This window comes from Amblyraja radiata, chromosome 13, assembly GCF_010909765.2.
Source record: "Amblyraja radiata isolate CabotCenter1 chromosome 13, sAmbRad1.1.pri, whole genome shotgun sequence".
NCBI lineage: Eukaryota > Metazoa > Chordata > Chondrichthyes > Rajiformes > Rajidae > Amblyraja > Amblyraja radiata.
In genome coordinates this window covers 955,902-975,552 of record NC_045968.1, presented here as the reverse complement: position 1 = coordinate 975,552, position 19,651 = coordinate 955,902, and the positions used below count along the sequence as shown (strand labels likewise).

The 19,651-nt window shown below is 43.7% G+C and overlaps 2 protein-coding genes across 2 annotated transcripts; both read right to left on the bottom strand.

Moving 5' to 3' along the window:
• Positions 1-386: 386 nt before the first annotated feature.
• LOC116979525 lies at positions 387-8,886 on the bottom strand. Its single transcript, XM_033031054.1, has 4 exons — positions 8,687-8,886; positions 5,378-5,475; positions 2,297-2,470; positions 387-1,650 (listed from the first exon to the last, which is right to left on the bottom strand). The coding sequence occupies exons 1-4, from the start codon at positions 8,751-8,753 to the stop codon at positions 1,189-1,191; spliced, it is 801 nt and encodes a 266-aa protein (XP_032886945.1). The 5' UTR covers positions 8,754-8,886; the 3' UTR covers positions 387-1,188.
• A 5,257-nt stretch (positions 8,887-14,143) lies between these two features.
• LOC116979526 (polyubiquitin-like) lies at positions 14,144-18,666 on the bottom strand. Its single transcript, XM_033031055.1, has 2 exons — positions 18,417-18,666; positions 14,144-14,694 (listed from the first exon to the last, which is right to left on the bottom strand). The coding sequence occupies exons 1-2, from the start codon at positions 18,559-18,561 to the stop codon at positions 14,558-14,560; spliced, it is 282 nt and encodes a 93-aa protein (XP_032886946.1). The 5' UTR covers positions 18,562-18,666; the 3' UTR covers positions 14,144-14,557.
• Between the last annotated feature and the right edge of the window lie 985 nt (positions 18,667-19,651).

The window sequence follows — 19,651 nt, the reverse complement described above, 5'->3', positions numbered from 1 at the left end:
CGAAACACATACTTTGTTTAACTGCGTTCATCCATCTGTTTTCAGTTTAAATTATTAATCTCATTATCAGTCAGGTATAAAGCTTTCTGATTGATTCAATTAGTTTATCAGGTCCTGTCACGTAGCAGGGTTTAAGAAAATGTAATAAAATATTCCAACCATGATAATAAAATGAATATAATTACGTCATTGTACATATTATTTCACATGTCAGCTTTAACTAAGAATGATTGAAGAGTTTTTATTTGCTTCAATTTCACAAATATGAAAGATTGGTTACAATGTTCATTTAAGCTGTGGCTGAGTTCTCTTTCCATGATTGTTTTGACTGGAGAGGTGACAAGACAAGAGAACCAAGAGAAGTGTTATCCCTTCTCATCATGTTTCTGTGAACCTGATCTTACTGTGCAGAAGAATACTAGCGATACAAAGTTAAAAAGGTTTACACTTATACAACATTGTTTATGACAATCTCTGTTGAATATTAAGATACCTATTGAATTATGATCACTGTTAATGGTAGAGGGATTAGGATAATTAAGAAGGGGATTGCAGTATTTAAGGTCCAGGCAATATAAGCAATGATGAAATCAGCACTGCACGAGCCTTGAAGGGGTGTGGACATCACTAAAGGTTGTAGATTCCTGGTTGTGGGTTGAGGGGGGAGGTTACAAAAAGAGGACAAGATCAGGAATCAAAGTAATGCTTAATTGCAATGTACCTAATTGAGGTGTGGTCAGTGCAAGTTTGGGCATAGGCAGTCGAGCTTCATTGACTACCTGTTTACAGTATGCACTAGAATAGTGAAATCTAGGCATCACGAAGACACAGATAACTGAAGAGGCAGAACTGTGTCACTATAACCACGATGAAATTAGGTGGCCTGTCTGATGGCACAGATATGAAATCTGAAGCTCAATTCAAGTCAGGTAAGGCAGTATGGCTGCAAATGGTCATGTTCAGAACATGTCAGAGGGAAGCTTGGATACAGCAGGAAGCAATGTTTGTGCTGGCTTGAGGATGGTTGCTTCAGTTTTCCAACGGTGAATGAATATTCAGATGAGAAAGTCAGACACAAAGTCCAGAAATGTAAATGTCAGGGGAAGGCTTGGAGGAATGTTAGTAAGGTAAAGCTGAGCGCCATCGTAATAAGGTTGCATTTGGTGCCATGTTCTTTGTGTAATGTATTTAGTCATGTCTATGCCATGTTGGGATTGCAGTTTGCCTTGGACTAATGCCTTTGGCACAGACATCAAACCACGACTCAGGTCTCTTTGCCTGGCATATGGGAGTCAGCTCGAGACAGGCAAAGCAAAATTCAACATGACACCTACAACAGATAATATTTTTACATCCCCTCTGGTTGTGTTCAAGCAGCTTGCCACACGTCGGACAGGCTCGAATAGAAGGGCACTTCTTCACCACAGTCTCTATGAGGCTGACTAATGGACAAGTGCGCAGGATTTCCAATTCCATGTTGGTGCAGCCTTCGTTGCTGCATCGATCAGATCGTGGGCCCGGTCCCTTCCACTGCTTCAGGCACTGCCAGCAGAACTCATAAACATGGCCTTTCTCTGCTGTACAGATGGTGCAGTGGACACTCAGGTTACTCAGATCTGTGCGTTCAACAAATGTTTGACAACCAGGACACTGTTGATAAGAGACCATAATAAACAATTTGCAAAGTAAATTATATCACAGAGATAACCCTTTTACCGACCTGAAACATCACCTATCCATGTTCTCCAGAGATGCCACCCAACCCACTGGTTCACCAGCTAATTCCTCGTATCTCCTAAACCCTTTTTAAGCATGCACCTAAACATGTGCTGCAATTGCTATAGACCACCATAACAATCTAGTTTAGTTTAGTTTAGAGATAGAGAACAGAAGCAGGCCCTTCGGCCCACGCCACCCATCAGTAATTCTGTAAATTACCCCTAGTGTGTAGAATAGGACTAGTGTGTGGGTGATTTGGGGCACAATAGGAACAATTTATATTTTTTACCAAAGCCAATTAACCTACAAACCCGTACGTCTTTGCAGTGTGGGAGTAAACCGGAGCACCCAGGGAAAACCCACGCGGTCACGGGGAGAACGTGCAAACTCCATACAGACAGCACCCGCAGGATCATATCTGTGTCTCTAACGCTGTAAGTAGCAACTCTACCGCTGCGCCACCATATAATTGTGATTAAGGAATGTAATACAGACACAACCATGGGAGTACAGGACAGTTATCCTTATTTTCAGTAATATACTGTCCGGAACTAATGTTTCTAATCGTTATACGTACTGATTTATATTCGCAATACTCAGCAGCAGCCAGCACAGCGACTGTTTCCTCAAAATGTCGCTGCTCCTCACTGGTCAGCACTGCCAGTTTGCGAACTTCATGATAGGACCACTCCTGTCCACAGTTCTCTGTCGTTCCATTTTTCAGCGCTGGGCAGTAAAACTTGTACTGACCCTGTAATTTCAAATTTGGTTAAAACTCATTCATCAAACTTGCCTTCTCTCTCTGTAATGAGAAGGGCAGAGGCAACCTCTTCATGCAACCAAACGCAATAGACAATAGGTACAGGAGTAGGCCATTCGGCCCTTCTCCTTTTCTCAATCCCGAGTTGCCTCTCTCAAAGTACTCTCTATGCCCACTTACCCTTCTCCCAACTTCCTGCTGTGGAGCTCATTTCTCACTGTCCCAAAGTCTTTACTGAGTGCTGAATTCACACAGTTTCCAACTCCCCCCCCCCCCCCCCCCCCCCCCCCCCCCCCCCCCCCCCCCCCCCCAATATCAAACTCCCCCAGTGAGTGGCCAACTCCCTCATTCAATCCCCAAGTGGCATTAAGTAACTAAGTCCTCAACACCCATAATTAGTGTCTAATTCTCACAGAGTTCTGCTCCATCAGCTAATTTCTCTGCTCTGTCACACAATGCTCAATTCTCTCACAGTGCCCCAAACCCTCACTGAATGGCCAGGTCACACTTAGTGCCCAATTCTCATTTGGAGCCCAACTTGCTCACTCAATGTCTAGTTCTGGCTCAATGACAATCTCCCTGCTTGAATGGTGAATTCTCTAAATGCCCAGCATTTAATACTGAATGGCCAGTCCAGTACATGGAAGATTCACTGGACTGATTCCACTTGAAGAGGGATTAAACAAACCAGCGTTATATTCACTTGACCTTAGAAGAATGAGCGAGGATTTAGCTTGCAACCAGGTTGGTTCACTTGTAGTTAAGCATGGGGTGTAAATGCTAGTGATGCTGTAAATGGTGTTATCCCAAGGATGAGTTTTTAAATGCTTATTAGAAACATAGAAACATAGAAAAATAGGTGCAGGAGTAAGTCATTTGGCCCATTGAGCTAGAACCGCAATTCAATATGATCATGGCTGATCATCTAAAATCAGTACCCCGTTCCTGCTTTTTCCCTATAACCCTTGATTCCTTTAGCCCTAAGAGCTAAATCTAACTCCCTCTTGAAAACATCCAGTGAATTGGCTTCCACTGCCTTCTGTGGCAGAGAATTCCACAGATTCACAACTCTCTGGGTGAAAAAGTGTTTCATCATCTCAGTCCTAAATGGCCCAGCCCTTATTCTTAAACTGTGACCCCTGGTTCAGGACTCCCCCAACATCGGGATCATTTTTCCTGCGTCTAGCCTGTCCAAACCTTTAAGAATTTTCTATAAGATCGCCCCTCATCCTTTTAAATTCCAGTGAATTCAAGCCCATTCGACCCATTATGTCAGTCCTGCAATCCCGGGAATTAACCTGGTGAACCTACGCTGCACTCCCTCACTAACAATAAAGTCCTTCCTCAAATTAGGAGACCAAAATTGCACACAATACTCCAGGTGCGATTTCACCAAGGCCCTGTACAACTGCAGTAGGACCTCCTTGACCCTAAACTCAAATCCTCTGCAATGAAGGCCAACATGCCATTCACTTTCTTCACTGCCTGCTGCACCTGCATGCGTACTTTCAGTGACTGATGTGCAAACACACCCAGATCTTGTTGCACTTCCCCATTTCCTAAAGTGGCGGCGCTGTTGAACGGCTGCGGATCGCCTGCAGTCCGTCTGTCTTTACTTTTTTGATGTTGTTTTTTTTGTCATGTTTAGTTAAATTTTAGTTTATTAGGTTGTGTTATGTGTGGGGGGGGAGGGGGGGGGCTTAAACATGGTTTTCTGTCTCTCCCTTCGGGGGAATGCGACTCTTCTGTCGTATCCCCCCTTCTCTGCCTCCGTCTGCGCTGAGGCCTAATGGCGGAGCTGGCGGCCTCCAACCTGCGACCGACCTCGAGGCTCCGGAGGCAGAGCCAGCCAGGACTCACCAACGCGAGGCTGGCCGTCTTCGAGCTGTGGCGGCGTTCCGGCGGCGGCGGTCCGGCGCGGGGACGGCGTTCCGGCGGCGGCGACTTGAATCCGGGGCTCGGGCGCGGGCCAGTGGACAACATCGTCGGGAGCTCACAGGTCACAGGCTGGTGCCTGTTTTCCGGAGCTCCCGCGGCAACAGCTGCGTCCACTGGACTGGAGGGCGGCAGCTTCGACCACCCCCGGCAGCGGATCTTGACCCGGCCTGTTCGTGGAGATCGGTTGAGCCGCGGGACTGACTACCATCGCCCGGTGGGGTAACAACATATCGCCTCAGCGCAGAGGGAGAATGAGGAGGGAAGAGACAGTAACTTTAAGACTTTTGCCTCCATCACAGTGAGGAGGTGCCTGGTGAACTCACTGTGGTGGATGTTTATTTGTGTTTATTGTGTGTTTTATTATTTATTATTACATGTATGACTGCAGGCAACGACATTTCGTTCAGACCGAAAGGTCTGAATGACAAATAAAGGATCTAATCTAATTTAAATCTTCCCACCAAATTGGATAACCTTACATTTATCCACATTATACTGCACCTGCCATGCATCTGCCCACTCACCCAACCTATCCAAGTCACCCTGCAGCCTCATAGCATCCTCCTCGCAGCTCACAATGCCACCCAGCTTTGTGTCATCAGCAAACGTGGAGATGTTACATTTAATTCCCTCGTTTAAATCGTTAATATATATTGTAAATAACTGGGGTCCCAGCACCGAACCTTGCGGCACCCCACTAGTCACTGCACAATTCTCTCCACAATTCCTGCAACTGAACCCAATGTAACAAATAAATTATGGTCAGGTACTTCCTTGGTGGGGTCACTAATGCGACCTTTCACCTGACATTGGAGGAGGAGGGTGAATCATTTGGAAACAGACTTTTCCTGACAAAATGTAAAATCAAACAATCAATGTTAATCAAGTAGCAGTGTAGAAGAAAGAGATATTTTTACACAGTTATGTGGCTCTATTAAATCTACAGAGCTCACTTCCTACCCGATCCAGGAGACTGCGACACCACTGGGTCAGTGAGTTTGGGTCCACTGCATGCTTGCAGGACATTTCAGCTCGCAAAATGTTGGGATCGTCATCTCCTGAAATTATAAGTTATACAGTCCTTTTAAAAAGTGTGCAAAGGAAATAACTAGTTGCCCAATACTTGTACTTAAGGTCCAGGTTAGGAAACAAAACATGGTGTATCTGGACTTCCAGAAGGCTTTCGACAAGGTCCCACATAAGAGATTAGTATACAAACTTAAAGCACATGGCATTGGGGGGTTCAGTATTGATGTGGATAGAGAACTGGCTGGCAAACAGGAAGCAAAGAGTAGGAGTAAACGGGTCCTTTTCACAATGGCAGGCAGTGACTAGTGGGGTACCGCAAGGCTCAGTGCTGGGACCCCAGCTATTTACAATATATATTAATGATCTGGATGAGGGAATTGAAGGCAATATCTCCAAGTTTGCGGATGACACTAAGCTGGGGGGCAGTGTTAGCTGTGAGGAGGATGCTAGGAGACTGCAAGGTGACTTGGATAGGCTGGGTGAGTGGGCAAATGTTTGGCAGATGCAGTATAATGTGGATAAATGTGAGGTTATCCATTTTGGTGGCAAAAACAGGAAAGCAGACTATTATCTGAATGGTGGCCGACTAGGAAAAGGGGAGATGCAGCGAGACCTGGGTGTCATGGTACACCAGTCATTGAAAGTAGGCATGCAGGTGCAACAGGCAGTGAAGAAAGCGAATGGTATGTTAGCTTTCATAGCAAAAGGATTTGAGTATAGGAGCAGGGAGGTTCTACTGCAGTTGTACATGGTCTTGGTGAGACCACACCTGGAGTATTGCGTACAGTTTTGGTCTCCAAATCTGAGGAAGGACATTATTGCCATAGAGGGAGTGCAGAGAAGGTTCACCAGACTGATTCCTGGGATGTCAGGACTGTCTTATGAAGAAAGACTGGATAGACTTGGTTTATACTCTCTAGAATTTAGGAGATTGAGAGGGGATCTTATAGCAACTTACAAAATTCTTAAGGGGTTGGACAGGCTAGATGCAGGAAGATTGTTCCCGATGTTGGGGAAGTCCAGGACAAGGGGTCACAGTTTTAGGATAAGGGGGAAATCCTTTAAAACCGAGATGAGAAGAACTTTTTTCACACAGAGAGTGGTGAATCTCTGGAACTCTCTGCCACACAGGGTAGTCGAGGCCAGTTCATTGGCTATATTTAAGAGGGAGTTAGATGTGGCCCTTGTGGCTAAGGGGATCAGAGGGTATGGAGAGAAGGCAGGTACGGGATACTGAGTTGGATGATCAGCCATGATCATATTGAATGGCGGTGCAGGCTCGAAGGGCCGAATGGCCTACTCCTGCACCTAATTTCTATGTTTCTATGTTTCTATAAGCCTTGGTCTGGAGGTTGTTAATGTTCTTGTAAATCAAAACTTTAAATTTGACACGAGGACCAAAGCCACAAATGGATGTTGTCTTTTCAATTTAGTTTGGCCGGTTAAGTCTATTCGGCCATTCAATCATGGCTGGTCTATCTTTCCCTCTCAACCCCATTCTCCTGCCACCTCCCCATGACCTTTGACACCATTACTTATCAAGAATCTGTCAAACTCTGCTTTAAAAATACTAATTTACTTGGCCTCCGCAGCGTCTATGGCAATGAACTCCACAGATTCACCACCCTAACTAAAGAAATTCCTGCTCATCTCCTGTCTATAGGCATGTCCTTTTATTCTGAGGCTGTGCCCTCTGATCCAAGACTCTCCCATTAGTGGAAACATCCTCTCCACATCCACGCTAACCAGGCCTTTCATTATTCGGTAAGTTTCTATGAGGTCCCCCTTTCATCCTCCTAAACTCCAGCGAGCCCAGGCCCAAAGCCATCAAACACTCATCATATGTTAACCTCTGGGGTGGAATGTAGTGTTTGAGATAGGGTTGACAGAATGGGGTTTGAAATCCTCCAGAAACTCCCCGCACTCACAGCTCATTTCTCACGGTGCCCAACTCCCGCACTCAATACCCAAATCTCACTCAATGCCAAACTCCTTCTGTTGTATCTCTACTCCTCCACCTAGCACCAAACACCCTCACTCAATATCGAAATCCCCCAGGCACTGTCTAACTCCCTCATTCAATGCCTGGGGTCATTCAGTGCACAATTCCCACACCCAGTACCCACACTCAGCTCCCGGTCTCCCTGCTCTTTCACTCATTTTGAGTGAACATAGAAACATAGAAAATAGGTGCAGGAGTAGGCCATTCGGCCCTTCGAGCCTGCACCGCCATTCAATATGATCATGGCTGATCATCCAACTCAGTATCCTGTACCTGCCTTCTCTCCATACCCCCTGATCCCTTTAGCCACAAGGGCCACATCTAACTCCCTCTTAAATATAGCCAATGAACTGGCCTCAACTACCTTCTGTGGCAGAGAATTGCACAGATTCACCACTCTCTGTGTGAAAAATGTTTTTCTCATCTCGGTCCTAAAAGACTTCCCCCTTATCCTTAAACTGTGACCCATTGTTCTGGACTTCCCCAACATCAGGAACAATCTTCCTGCATCCAGCCTGTCCAACCCCTTAAGAATTTTGTAAGTTTCTATAAGATCCCGCCTCAATCTTCTAAATTCTGGAAACCAGGAATTAAAGGCCAATGTCTTGAACATCGCTCTGTGGAGTTTGGGCCAACGACACATTATCTGCGCACGTTTTTTTTAAACTTTAATCAATGTTTGTGTATTCGTTGTTAAAAATATCACAGATGAGAATAAAGCCAGCAAGTGGGTCAGTTTGATTGTCTTAGTGTGGGGTCTTAACTCACTTCAGGTGAAGCCGGTCCCAGTGGAACAGGTCACTTTTCCCCACTCCTGCAACCAGAGCCTCCAGAAATGAAACCTGTTTCTCCCACGTCTCTCCCCCCCGAGCCACCTATTCAAACCTGGGATCTTGTTCAGGGATCACTACATATTTAGCACTGCTTCTTTGAAACTTAAGCCCATGACTGCAGAGAAAAGTATTAATTCCCCATGTACTCCATCGTCTGTCATCGCTACATTCACTTTCACTTTTACATTCATTATGAAAACGACTAAACTATACTTAGTCGGGTTACACGTTTTAAAACTCAACTCCAAATCTTAGCCTAGCAATAAACAAAATGTATCATGTATCATCTATAAATCTGTTTATTCCAGTTAAAAAATAAAGGTCATGATTTAAGTCCTGCAGTGAATCCAGCAGTTGGTTTAATACCTCAAAATACTTCATGTAATAAAATATCTTTATATTTACCTGTGATTTCATCTTTACTTTTCACAAATTTCAGAGTGCGATCTTCGGGGTCGTAGCGTTTCTCCATTTGTCCTGGTACAGTTGACGTCTTCCCAGCTGTAATGTATAGACTTTCTGCTCGTTGACAAGCGGAAACTTGACAGGAAAGTCCCTTCAACAGTGTCTGAAGATAACAAACTCGACAGCCGATCACATGATATGTGTTTTGTAGCATTGTAGCATTTGCAGCCAATAGGTCTACAGGATGTAAAACACACACCCAACTCCTCTTGTGCAGGAAACTGCTGTCAGCACATTAACACATTATTTCCTGCATAGTACGTTTTACAGCTAACTCTTCACACAGACGTTCAGGATCAGACTATGATATTTAATTTATGAGCTCTAAGGAGCGTGGTGACACTGGCCACATGCACTTATTTGGCTCAACATTGCGAATGTGCTTTAATGGATGTGGCTGGAGCACCCAAAAGATGTTAGCAGGAATTCTCAGACCCTGTGATTGTAAGACATGATAACGCATGCCAATGTTGAAACATGTACAACTAGAATACAATACAATATACAACACAATATTTATTAATTATCATTTAAACCACAGTGAGGCTCAAACAAAACTCTGTTTCTACAACCATACAAACCAAACAATTCCTACAAGACACACAACAATTCAATTTACACAAACATCCATCACAGTGAATCTGCTCCTCACTGTGATGGAAGGCAAAGTCTTTTCTCTCCCCTGCACCAGTTCTCTCCCGATGTCGAAGCCCCAGGCGGGTGATGGAAAGTCCCACGGCCATTAAGGCCGCCCGCGCCGGGCGATGTACGGCCCCACTCCAGGCCCAAAAGTCACAAAGTTGGAAAAGGGAAAATTACAGATGTAGATTGTTGCTGTCCATGTCCCTCTGTGTGAGAGCCATCAAATAGGAAAGAGGAGCCTCCAAATATCCTTAATAATAGGACTTTAGAGATACAATGCCAAAACATGCCCTTCAGCCCATCGAGTCCATGCACTAGAACTATCCCACACACTAGGGAAAATGTACTATTTTATCAAAGCCACTTTAGTTTAGTTTAGAATGGCCCGGCATTCCCTCTCTCTCCATCCCTCCGCCACCCAAGTCACACTAGCTTCTGGTTTTCACCCAACAAACAGCTAACAATGGCCTATTTCCTTGATCATCATTACCGTGTTGCACATCTTTCATTAAGTGTTCTCTGTCTTTCCACATCATTGTCTATATCTCTCGTTTCTCTTCACTAACCAGTATGAAGAATGTCACCCATTCCTTCTCTCCAGAGATACTGCCTGTCCTGCTGAGTTACTCCAGCTTTTTGTGTCTATCTTTAGTTTACTTTAGAAATACAGGGTGGAAACAGGCCCTTCGGCCCACCAGGTCCATGCCGACCATGGATCATCCCATACACAAGCACTTTCCTACACACTAGGGACAATTTTACAATTTTTACCAAAGCCCATTAACCTACAAACCTGTACATCTCTGGAGCGTGGGAGGAAATTGGAGCACCTGGGGAAAACCCCAAGCGGTCACAAGGAGAACGTATAAACCCTGTACAGACAGCACCTGTAGTCAGGATCAAACCCAAGTCTCTGGCGCTGTATGGCAGCAACTCTACCGCTACGCCACCGTGCCTCCCCTTGCTCCATTGTGCTGCCCCTAACATGAATATTACAGACATGGATGAGCTCTTGAGCGAGGAGATGAATATTGGGCCTAACATTAGGGATGGAAATGATGTGAACTTCTCTGCCCCTTGAACGTCTCTGCCCCTTGATGGCTGTGACTTGTCATTGCATCTCTGTCCATCTAGACAAATATTTCTCCAGCATCCTGACTTAGATAATTTAGATTGTGTTGAGGCTTTGAAATGCATCCGGAGGGGAGTTTCAATTCATGGTGTACTCGTTACCCAGTCTCTATCCTGCTGTTACAAACACAGGTTTCCTTCGACAGCCAATGTTAATGTTTTGCTCGTTAGTAATGTAATATGAGCAGGTGTTGAGGGTTCAGATCAATGATGGAAGAACACTCAAACAATATGAAATTATGGGAGAAATACATTTATCAAAACAACAATAAAACTATAATAAACCACAACTAAACAGCAGCAGAGTGTCAAATAAACATATCCTTCAATTAACACGACCTTCAACTGCTAAACCTCACAATGTTAGTAGCAATAGATTTGTTTGGATTTCCTTCTTAAAACAAAACATATCAAAGTCTGTGGGTCCTGGTGTCTTTCCAAAATCACAGTCCGGTGAGCTCACTTGCATTATGCACATAAAATCAATGAGCCCTCACTTCAATGCTAGCCTACAAACAGCAGTTTACTATGCTTTGTTTTTTTAAGACTAAGGTCTCCCCTAAATGATGGAAGCATGGATTATTCCTTGCATCAGCATCCAAGCAAGTCTTGGGATGTCTCCAGGAGGAAATGTTTGCCTCATCTCACATCTATATTCCCTTGTGGCTACATAATATGATTTACTGGTTCTTCTAAGTGAGCCCAAATATTTTACAAAGCACCTAATTGTTGTCTTAAGCGAACCTGCATGCTTGACCTGGGAACTGTTTGCAGACAACTTCATTTTAGTTGAAAAGTACGTTTTAACTCTTACATTACAAGTAGCGGGCTAAATGTGAATGATAGGAGATTCAGGTTGACGGTGGTGGCTCTAAGAACAAAGAAAAATGGTTTGTAAATGCAGATGCTGGTTTATACTGAAGATAAACACAAAATGCTGCAGTAACCCAACTGGTCAGGCAGTGTGGGTGAAAAAGGATGGGTGACATTTTGGTTTGGGAACCATCTTTTTTTTCCGGAGATGCTGCCTGACCCTCTGAGTTACTCCAGCATTTTATATCTATCTAATGCAAATATGTTTTATTTATTTTGTTTGTGACCTCAGATCCACATGGTGTCTGTACTGGTCAATCATCAGCCCCAAGCATGATAGGTAGTCATGCTCTGCCTTAGGCTGACTGGGCTATGTTACCAACAGAGTGTTGTGAAAGGAGGTGAGCCATATGCTTCATGCATACTATAGACGAGAGGAAATAAATGATGCAGATGAAGGTGGCCTGCCCAAGGGCAGTTTCAAAAGGATCTTCAGTAGTGACGTTCTGGGGCTGTGGAAGTTCTTCCAGCCTCAGTCAGTGAGATCTTCCAATTAACTGCTTCCACATCCGCTTGCAATGCAACCCAACACTGTTGATCGCACTTTGCCTGTTCGGTGTCAAACTCAGTTGGAGGAAAACAGCAGAATGGCCATGATATCCAGGAGGAGTGTAAATTGTGGATACAGTTGTGAAACAGCGCTAGAGGTTGCACACTTTGCTCCTTGAATCTGCTTGGCCATTCAAAATGTGCGGCACAGTGGTGCAACGGTAGAGTTGCCGCCTCACAACGCCAGAGAGCCAGACTCACTCCTGACTAGGGGTGCTGTCTATAAGGAGTTTGTATGGTATCCCAGTGACTTCATGGGTTTTGTCCTGGTGCACTGGTCTCCTCCTCACTCCAAAGACATACAGGTTTGTAGGTTGACCGTAAATAATTGTCCCTGGTGTGTGTAGGTTAGGGAACAAGGTGATTGCTGGTGGGCGCGGACTCTGTGGGCCAAAGGACCTGTTTCCGCGCTGTATCTCTAAAGTCTAAAGTAAAGTCTAATGTCATTCAACATAATGGCTGAACCTCCATGTCACATCCAGTTTCTATCCCAATACACACATCCATGAATTCTATTGTGGTTAAACACCATTTTCAATGGCTGTTGTAGTTGAGTTTATTGTTCCCACTTGAACCGAGGAACAGACCTAACAGGTTTCTCCTTATTTCAGGGATGGACAGAAAACAAAACAACTGTCCCATTTCAGGAGGCAGTTTTGAAGTGTAATCATGTTGGCAAGGCAGAAGATATTGCAATAAACTGTGTACAGCAAATAACCAAGAATAGATAAATAAAGAGAGCATTGCATTTGAATAATACCATTCATGAAAGGGAGTTTCTGCCTCTTTATTCCATCAACTGGACTGTCAGGTTGGGTGCTCTGTGCTCCTGAACATCTTAAATACAAAGTTTTCAGGCTGCTAAATTAAACCAAAATCTAATGCAAATATTGAGGCACATATTATGACCAGATGCCATTACTTCTGTTGAACTTCTGTGCTTCTCTAAGACAGTCATAGTCATAGAGTGAGGAACAGGCCCTTCAACCCAACTAGTTCATGCCGATCAAAATGCCCCATCTACGCTAGTCCCATTTGGCCCATATCCCTTTCAACCTTTCCCATCCATGTTCCTGTCCAAATGTCTTTTAAATGTTGTTGTAGTACATGTCTCACCTACATCCTCCGGCAGCTCGTTCCACCATGCCCACCACCCTCCATGTGAAAAAATTGCCCTTCAACACCAACCCACTGGACTCTTATTGTGTGGATTGATGGAGTTTGGTACTCTGGTTCATGGTGTCAAATATGAAGGCACATATTGTGACCAGGAGCCATAACTTCAGTGCTTCTCAAGGGCAGTCATAGTCATAAAGCGTGGAACAGGCACTTTGACCCAACTTTGATCATTCATACTGATCAAAATACCTGATCTAAGCTAGTCCCATTTGGTTCCATATCCTTTCAACTTTTCCTATCCATGTCCCTGTCCAAATGGCTTCTAAATGTTGTTATTGTATATGCCGCAACTACATCCTCTGGCAGCTCGTTCTGTAAACCCACTGTGTGAAAAAGTTGCCGCTCAGCCCCAACTCGCTGGACTCTTATCCCATGGATTCCTGGAGTTTGGCAGTCTGGTTCATGGTGGCAACTTGAGAGCATCAGAAGACCCAGTTGAACCATTGTGTATTGTGAAGGGTAGCTTCACAATGTGAAATTTAGCTTCAGAGATTGAAAAATGTCTCAATAAGCTAATATATTTATCAGGAAAGATGTTTAAATGCACACATGCTCTATGTCTTCAAATACTTTTGCCCACAGGAGGCCCATTGAGCCCACGGCAACTATTGATCATCCGATCACACTAGTTCTATGTTATCCCACTTTTGCATCCACTCCCCTACACACTAGGAACAATTTACAGAGGCCAATTAACCTACAAACCCATATGTTTAGGGACCTGGGACGAAACCAGAGCATCTGGAGTCAATCCACACAGTCACGGGAAAAACGTGTCAACTCCACACAGCCAGCACCAGAGGTCAGGATGGAACCTGGGCTCTGCCTGCTACATTACTGTGCTGCCCACCACATGGTGAAATTGAATGAACTTTAACCACTACTGTTATGTTATTCAATATCTACATCATTTAAGTTCACTTATCTCTGTCCAATCAACTTATTTAGAATATTATTTTTAATAATCATTTGACAAAAGTCATACTGGGAGGCAACCTGCATATCCGACATAGATTAGTCTGGTTTTATGTATAATATTTATTGGTAATAAGATAGGGAAATAAAATTAATGTGCAGAAACATATTATGTGAACTTTAATGTTTGCAATAACTGAAAGAGTCATAAAGGTACATTCATATTAAAATCAACCAACCAAGTGCTGGAAATAATCCGAGCAATAAGAGACCAGACTGAAATAACCAGTTATATACAGGTTTCCTATTTGAAAAATATAGATAAAATTGATGGTTTACTCATTCCATGTAATTAACTTCCATATTAAATGCCACTAGAGATATTCTTAAATCATTTTTAAAGGATAAAAGGATAAAGATATGAAACCCATTTTGCATTCTGTTTCAACAACATTGAGGAGAGAGTTTTCATTAATATCGAGACGGCAGATCTTGGCAATGGCTTCAGCTTTCTTCACAATATTAGCAACGTCTTCCTCCTCCAGGCAGTCGCAACACCATCATTATTGTGGATTTATCCATGACCTTATAATCCGAGAGCCTTTTATCATCTTCCAGTTGTTCATTGGCAAAAAGAAGGCGGAGATCCTCGGCTTGAACTAAACCAAAAGCAAAAGCAAGATAGTGAGAGGAATACAAACGCAACTGATGCAGCTGCAGCATTGAGGCCCTGCAATGCCAGAGACCATGGGTTCGATCCTGACCTTGGTGCTCGCTGAGTGGAGTTCGCATGTTCTCCCTGTGACCACATCCCAAAGACGTGTGGGTTTGTAGGTTAATCGGCTGCTGTAAAATTGCCCCAAGTGTGTAAGCATGGATGAGAAAGTGGGATAACATAGAACTGGTGTTAATGGGTCTTCAATGGTCAGCATGGACTCATTAGGCCAAAGGACCTGTTTCAATGCTGGATCACTGAATTAACATAATTCCCAAGATTAAACAAAGCCTAACGACTTCAAGAAAGTGTAATACATTTCTGATGTAATACAATCAGGTATGGAACTATCCGACTTAGAGGAATCTAGAGTGCAACTTTCATTTGTGTCGCCCAGCCAATCATCCCATTATTTTCAAGGCCCCACTCCTTTGCCTAATTACACTTGCTCTTCAGGAATCTGACAGAGGGATTATATTCTTCAGCATGTTCTTGTTCAACTCCCTGCTGAAGTTCTGAAAAAGAGTGGATATTCCTTGACCGGATGTTGTTATGCTGTAAAACTCATGATTCAAAAAAGAAGGTTTTTTTCCGAATGAACATCTTGAATCCTGTGGTAGATAAACAGTTTCCCTCAAATACTGCGTTTTAAATTCTGCTCAGGAAACACGGTAAAGCACATGGTATTGGGGGTTCATTATTGATGTGGATAGAGAACTGGCTGGCAGACAGGAAGCAAAGAGTTGGAGTAAACGGGTCCTTTTCACAATGGCAGGCAGTGACTAGTGGGGTACCGCAAGGCTCAGTTCTGGGACCCCAGGTATTTACAATATATTAATGATTTGGACGAGGGAATTGAATGCAACATCTCCAAGTTTGCGGATGACACGAAGCTGGGGGGCAGTGTTAGCTGTGTGGAGGATGCTAGGAGGCTGCAAGGTGACTTGGATAGGCTGGGTGAATGGGCAAATGCATGGCAGATGCAGTATAATGTGGATAAATGGGAGGTTATCCACTTTAGTGGCAAGAACAGGAAAGTAGACTGTTATCTGAATGGTGGCCGATTAGGAAAAGGGGAGATGTAACAAGACCTGGGGGTCATGGTACACCAGTCATTGAAAGTAGACATGTAGGTGCAGCAGGCAGTGAAGAAAGCGAATGGTATTTTAGCATTCATAGCAAAAGGATTTGAGTATAGGAGCAGGGAGGGTCTACTGCAGTTGTACAGGGCCTTGGTAAGACCACACCTGGAGTATTGCGTACAGTTTTAGTCTCCTAATCTGAGGAAAGACATTCTTGCCATGGAGGGAGTACAGAGAAGGTTCACCAGACTGATTCCTGGGATGGCAGGACTTTCATATGAAGAAAGACTGGATAGACTCGGCTTGTACTCGCTAGAATTTAGAAGTTTGAGGGGGGATCTTATTGACACTTACAAAATTCTTAAGGGTTTGGACAGGCTAGATGCAGGAAGATTGTTACCGATGTTGGGGAAGTCCAGAACAAGGGGTCACAGTTTAAGGATAAGGGATGAGAAAAACATTTTTCACACAGAGAATCTCTGGAATTCTCTGCCACAGAAGGTATTTGAGGCCAGTTCATTGGCTATATTTAAGAGGGAGTTAGATGTGGCCCTTGTGGCTAAAGGGATCAGGGGGTATGGAGAGAAGGCAGGTACAGGATACTGAGTTCGATGATCAGCCATGATCCTATTGAATGGCGGTGCAGGCTCGAAGTGCCGAATGGCCTACTCCTGCACCTAATTTCTATGTTTCTATGAAACCTTAGGACCTAAGCCACAGTTTGCTGTTTTGTTTTGGCATTAAGGAAATGGTGCAAATGTCCTAGTATTGTTTGCGAAAGGCACAAAAATAGCAAGAACTTTAACTGTGTGGTTCACGGAAGAGGGTTGCTTATTTACTTGTGCATTGAAGGTGGGATAATATTATTTGTTTCAGCATGGGGTTCTTTGTTGATGTGTTTTGCAGGTTTTTGTGATCACCAGAGAATAACATGGCAAAGCACAGTGTCATGGAGTCATGGAACTACACAGCTCTGAAAGAGGAACTTTGGCTCATCTTGTCTCCACTGTTAGTCAAACACCCAGTCTGAAGAAGGGTCCTGACACTTCACCAATCCTTTCTCTCTGGATATGCTGCCTGACCCACTGAGTTACTCCAGCACTTTGTGTCGACCAATTTTTACTCTATTCCCACACTTAGGACATGGAACATTGAACAGTATAGCACACAAACAGGCCCTTCAGCCCACATTATCTGTTATCTGTTTGCGGATAATCCATATCCATCCATTCCATGCATATACGCGTGTCTGTGCAAAGCCTCTTAAATGCCACTATCATCTCTGCCTCCACCACCCCTTGCAGCATGTTCCAGGCACCCATCACCCTCTGTGTAAAAAACCTGCCCCACACACCTGCTTTAAATTTGCCCCTCTCACCATAAAGTTATGCCCTTTAGTATTTGATATTTCTATCCTAGGAGAAAGTTCTGACTGTCTACCCTATCTATACGCCTCATACTTTTATATACTTCTGTCAGGTTTGCCCACAATCTCCGATGTCAAGAGAAAACAATCCAAGTCTATCCAAACTCTTTTTGTAACTAATACCTTCTAATCTAGGCATCATTCTGGTAAATACCCTCTGCACTCCTTCCAAAGCTTCCAAATGCTTTCTGTAATGGGGCAACCAGAACTGCAACACAATATTCTAAACCCAGCCTAGTCACAGTTCTATAGAGCTCATCCATTTATTTTCCCTACATTCCCATCAGCTCCCTCAAGATTTTTCTGGTCACCCACATACGGCAAAAATCAGCAGCTTTAATATCTTGGAATGATTTTTGAAGATAGCAACAGGCGAGAGATATATGTGAGGTTGTTCTTGTGATGGGAGTAACGAAGTTAAAGGGTGCACTTTTTATAGTCAGTAATTTACATGGCATTGTTTCTGGGAACTTTGTGAATAAGCCCAGTTTTTAAAGATACAGCGCGGAAACAAGATCACCATACACCAGCTCTATCTTACACAGTACAGGCAATTTACAATTTTTACTGAAGCCAATTAAACGACATGTACTTCTTTGGAGTGTGGGAGGAAACCGGACCACCCAGACATCTCCGTGCGGTCACAGGGAGAATGTACACACAGCACCCACCCGTATTCAGGATCAAACCCATGTCTGTAGGCAGCAGCTCTACCAGCCCTAATCATTTATACAGCATTGTTTCAAGAAACTAGCTTAATAAGACCAGTTTGTTCTGTGAAAACTAGGAGCTGTCATGTTTGTAGCCCATTGACATTTCTGCAGATGGGTCTCGACCCGAAATTCAGATTGTCTGAAGAAGGGTCTCGACCCGAAACGTCACCCATTACTTCTCTCCAGAGATGCCGCCTGTCCCGCTGAGTTACTCCAGCTTTTTGTGCCTATCTTCAGTTTAAACCAGCATCTGCAGTTCCTTCCTACATATTTAGTTTGTTATGCTATCGTTGACATGAGTGGGGGAATTTTACACCAGAAAAAAACAGCGTTAGAAATCCTGTACAAATGAGACAGATGCTATCCCTCAGAAAATCGTGTAAAACTGCTGGGTTAAACAGGTTTTTAAAACTATAAATACATTTCCAACTTATTGCTTAAATACCTGTTCCTTGCGGGAATTTTGTCAACAGTTTCCTTTTAAACACCAGAACCGTCGTCTCATTGAACTCTTTTTCAGTCTGTGAAATATCAACAGTAGTTGTTTCTCCCTTGAGCCCCTTCACTAACACTTGATAGATTTTTCCCATTTTACTCCTGCGAAGGTTTTATCAAGTTGTTTTCGTTCCTCTGCTGTTCTCAAAGTCTTGCAACAAATAAAATTCAGTTTCACTTTCAATTTCCGGTTTAAAGACTTTATAACATGAAGTACAGCAGCTTCTGTGTTTGTAAATACCGTATGATTGTCAATCATGTTTTATTAACACATAGTTGTGTGCTGTGGCATATGAGTAATACTTCAAAACATATAATACGTGATTTTATCAAATCAAATGTTCAGATTTGATTTTTCTTCATTTTGCATCTAGTTTTGGACTGTTTGAAATGGAAACCAAGTATAGATTACAGATCATGTATTATTGGCACAGATGACCATCCACAAATAGATGGAATTAGAGCCATATCCCTCCATATACCTGTCCAAATGTTTTAAGTGTTGTGATAGTACCTGCATCAACTACCTCCTCTGGCAGCATGTTCCATATATCTACCACCCTTTGCGTAAAACAATGGAAACCTTGGGTGGCACAGTGGTATAGCGGTAGAGTTGCTGCCTTACAGCAGCAGAGACCCAGGTTTGATTCTGGCTACGGGTGCTGTCTGTGTGGAGTTTGTACGTTCTCCCCCCCTGACCATGTGGAGTTTCTCCAGGAACTCCGGTTTCCTCCCCATTCCAAAGACGAATAGGTTTGTAGGTTAAATGGTTTCTGTAAATTGTAAATTGTGCCTAGTGTGTAGGATAGTGCTAGTGTATGGGGTCGTGTGTAGGATAGTGCTAGTGTATGGGGTCGTGTGTAGGATAGTGCTAGTGTATGGGGTCGTGTGTAGGATAGTGCTAGTGTATGGGGTCGTGTGTAGGATAGTGCTAGTGTATGGGGTCGTGTGTAGGATAGTGCTAGTGTATGGGGTCGTGTGTAGGATAGTGCTAGTGTATGGGGTCGTGTGTAGGATAGTGCTAGTGTATGGGGTCGTGTGTAGGATAGTGCTAGTGTATGGGGTCGTGTGTAGGATAGTGCTAGTGTATGGGGTCGTGTGTAGGATAGTGCTAGTGTATGGGGTGATCGCTGGTCAGCACGAACACAGTGGGCTGAAGAGCACTGTATCTCTAAACTAATCTAA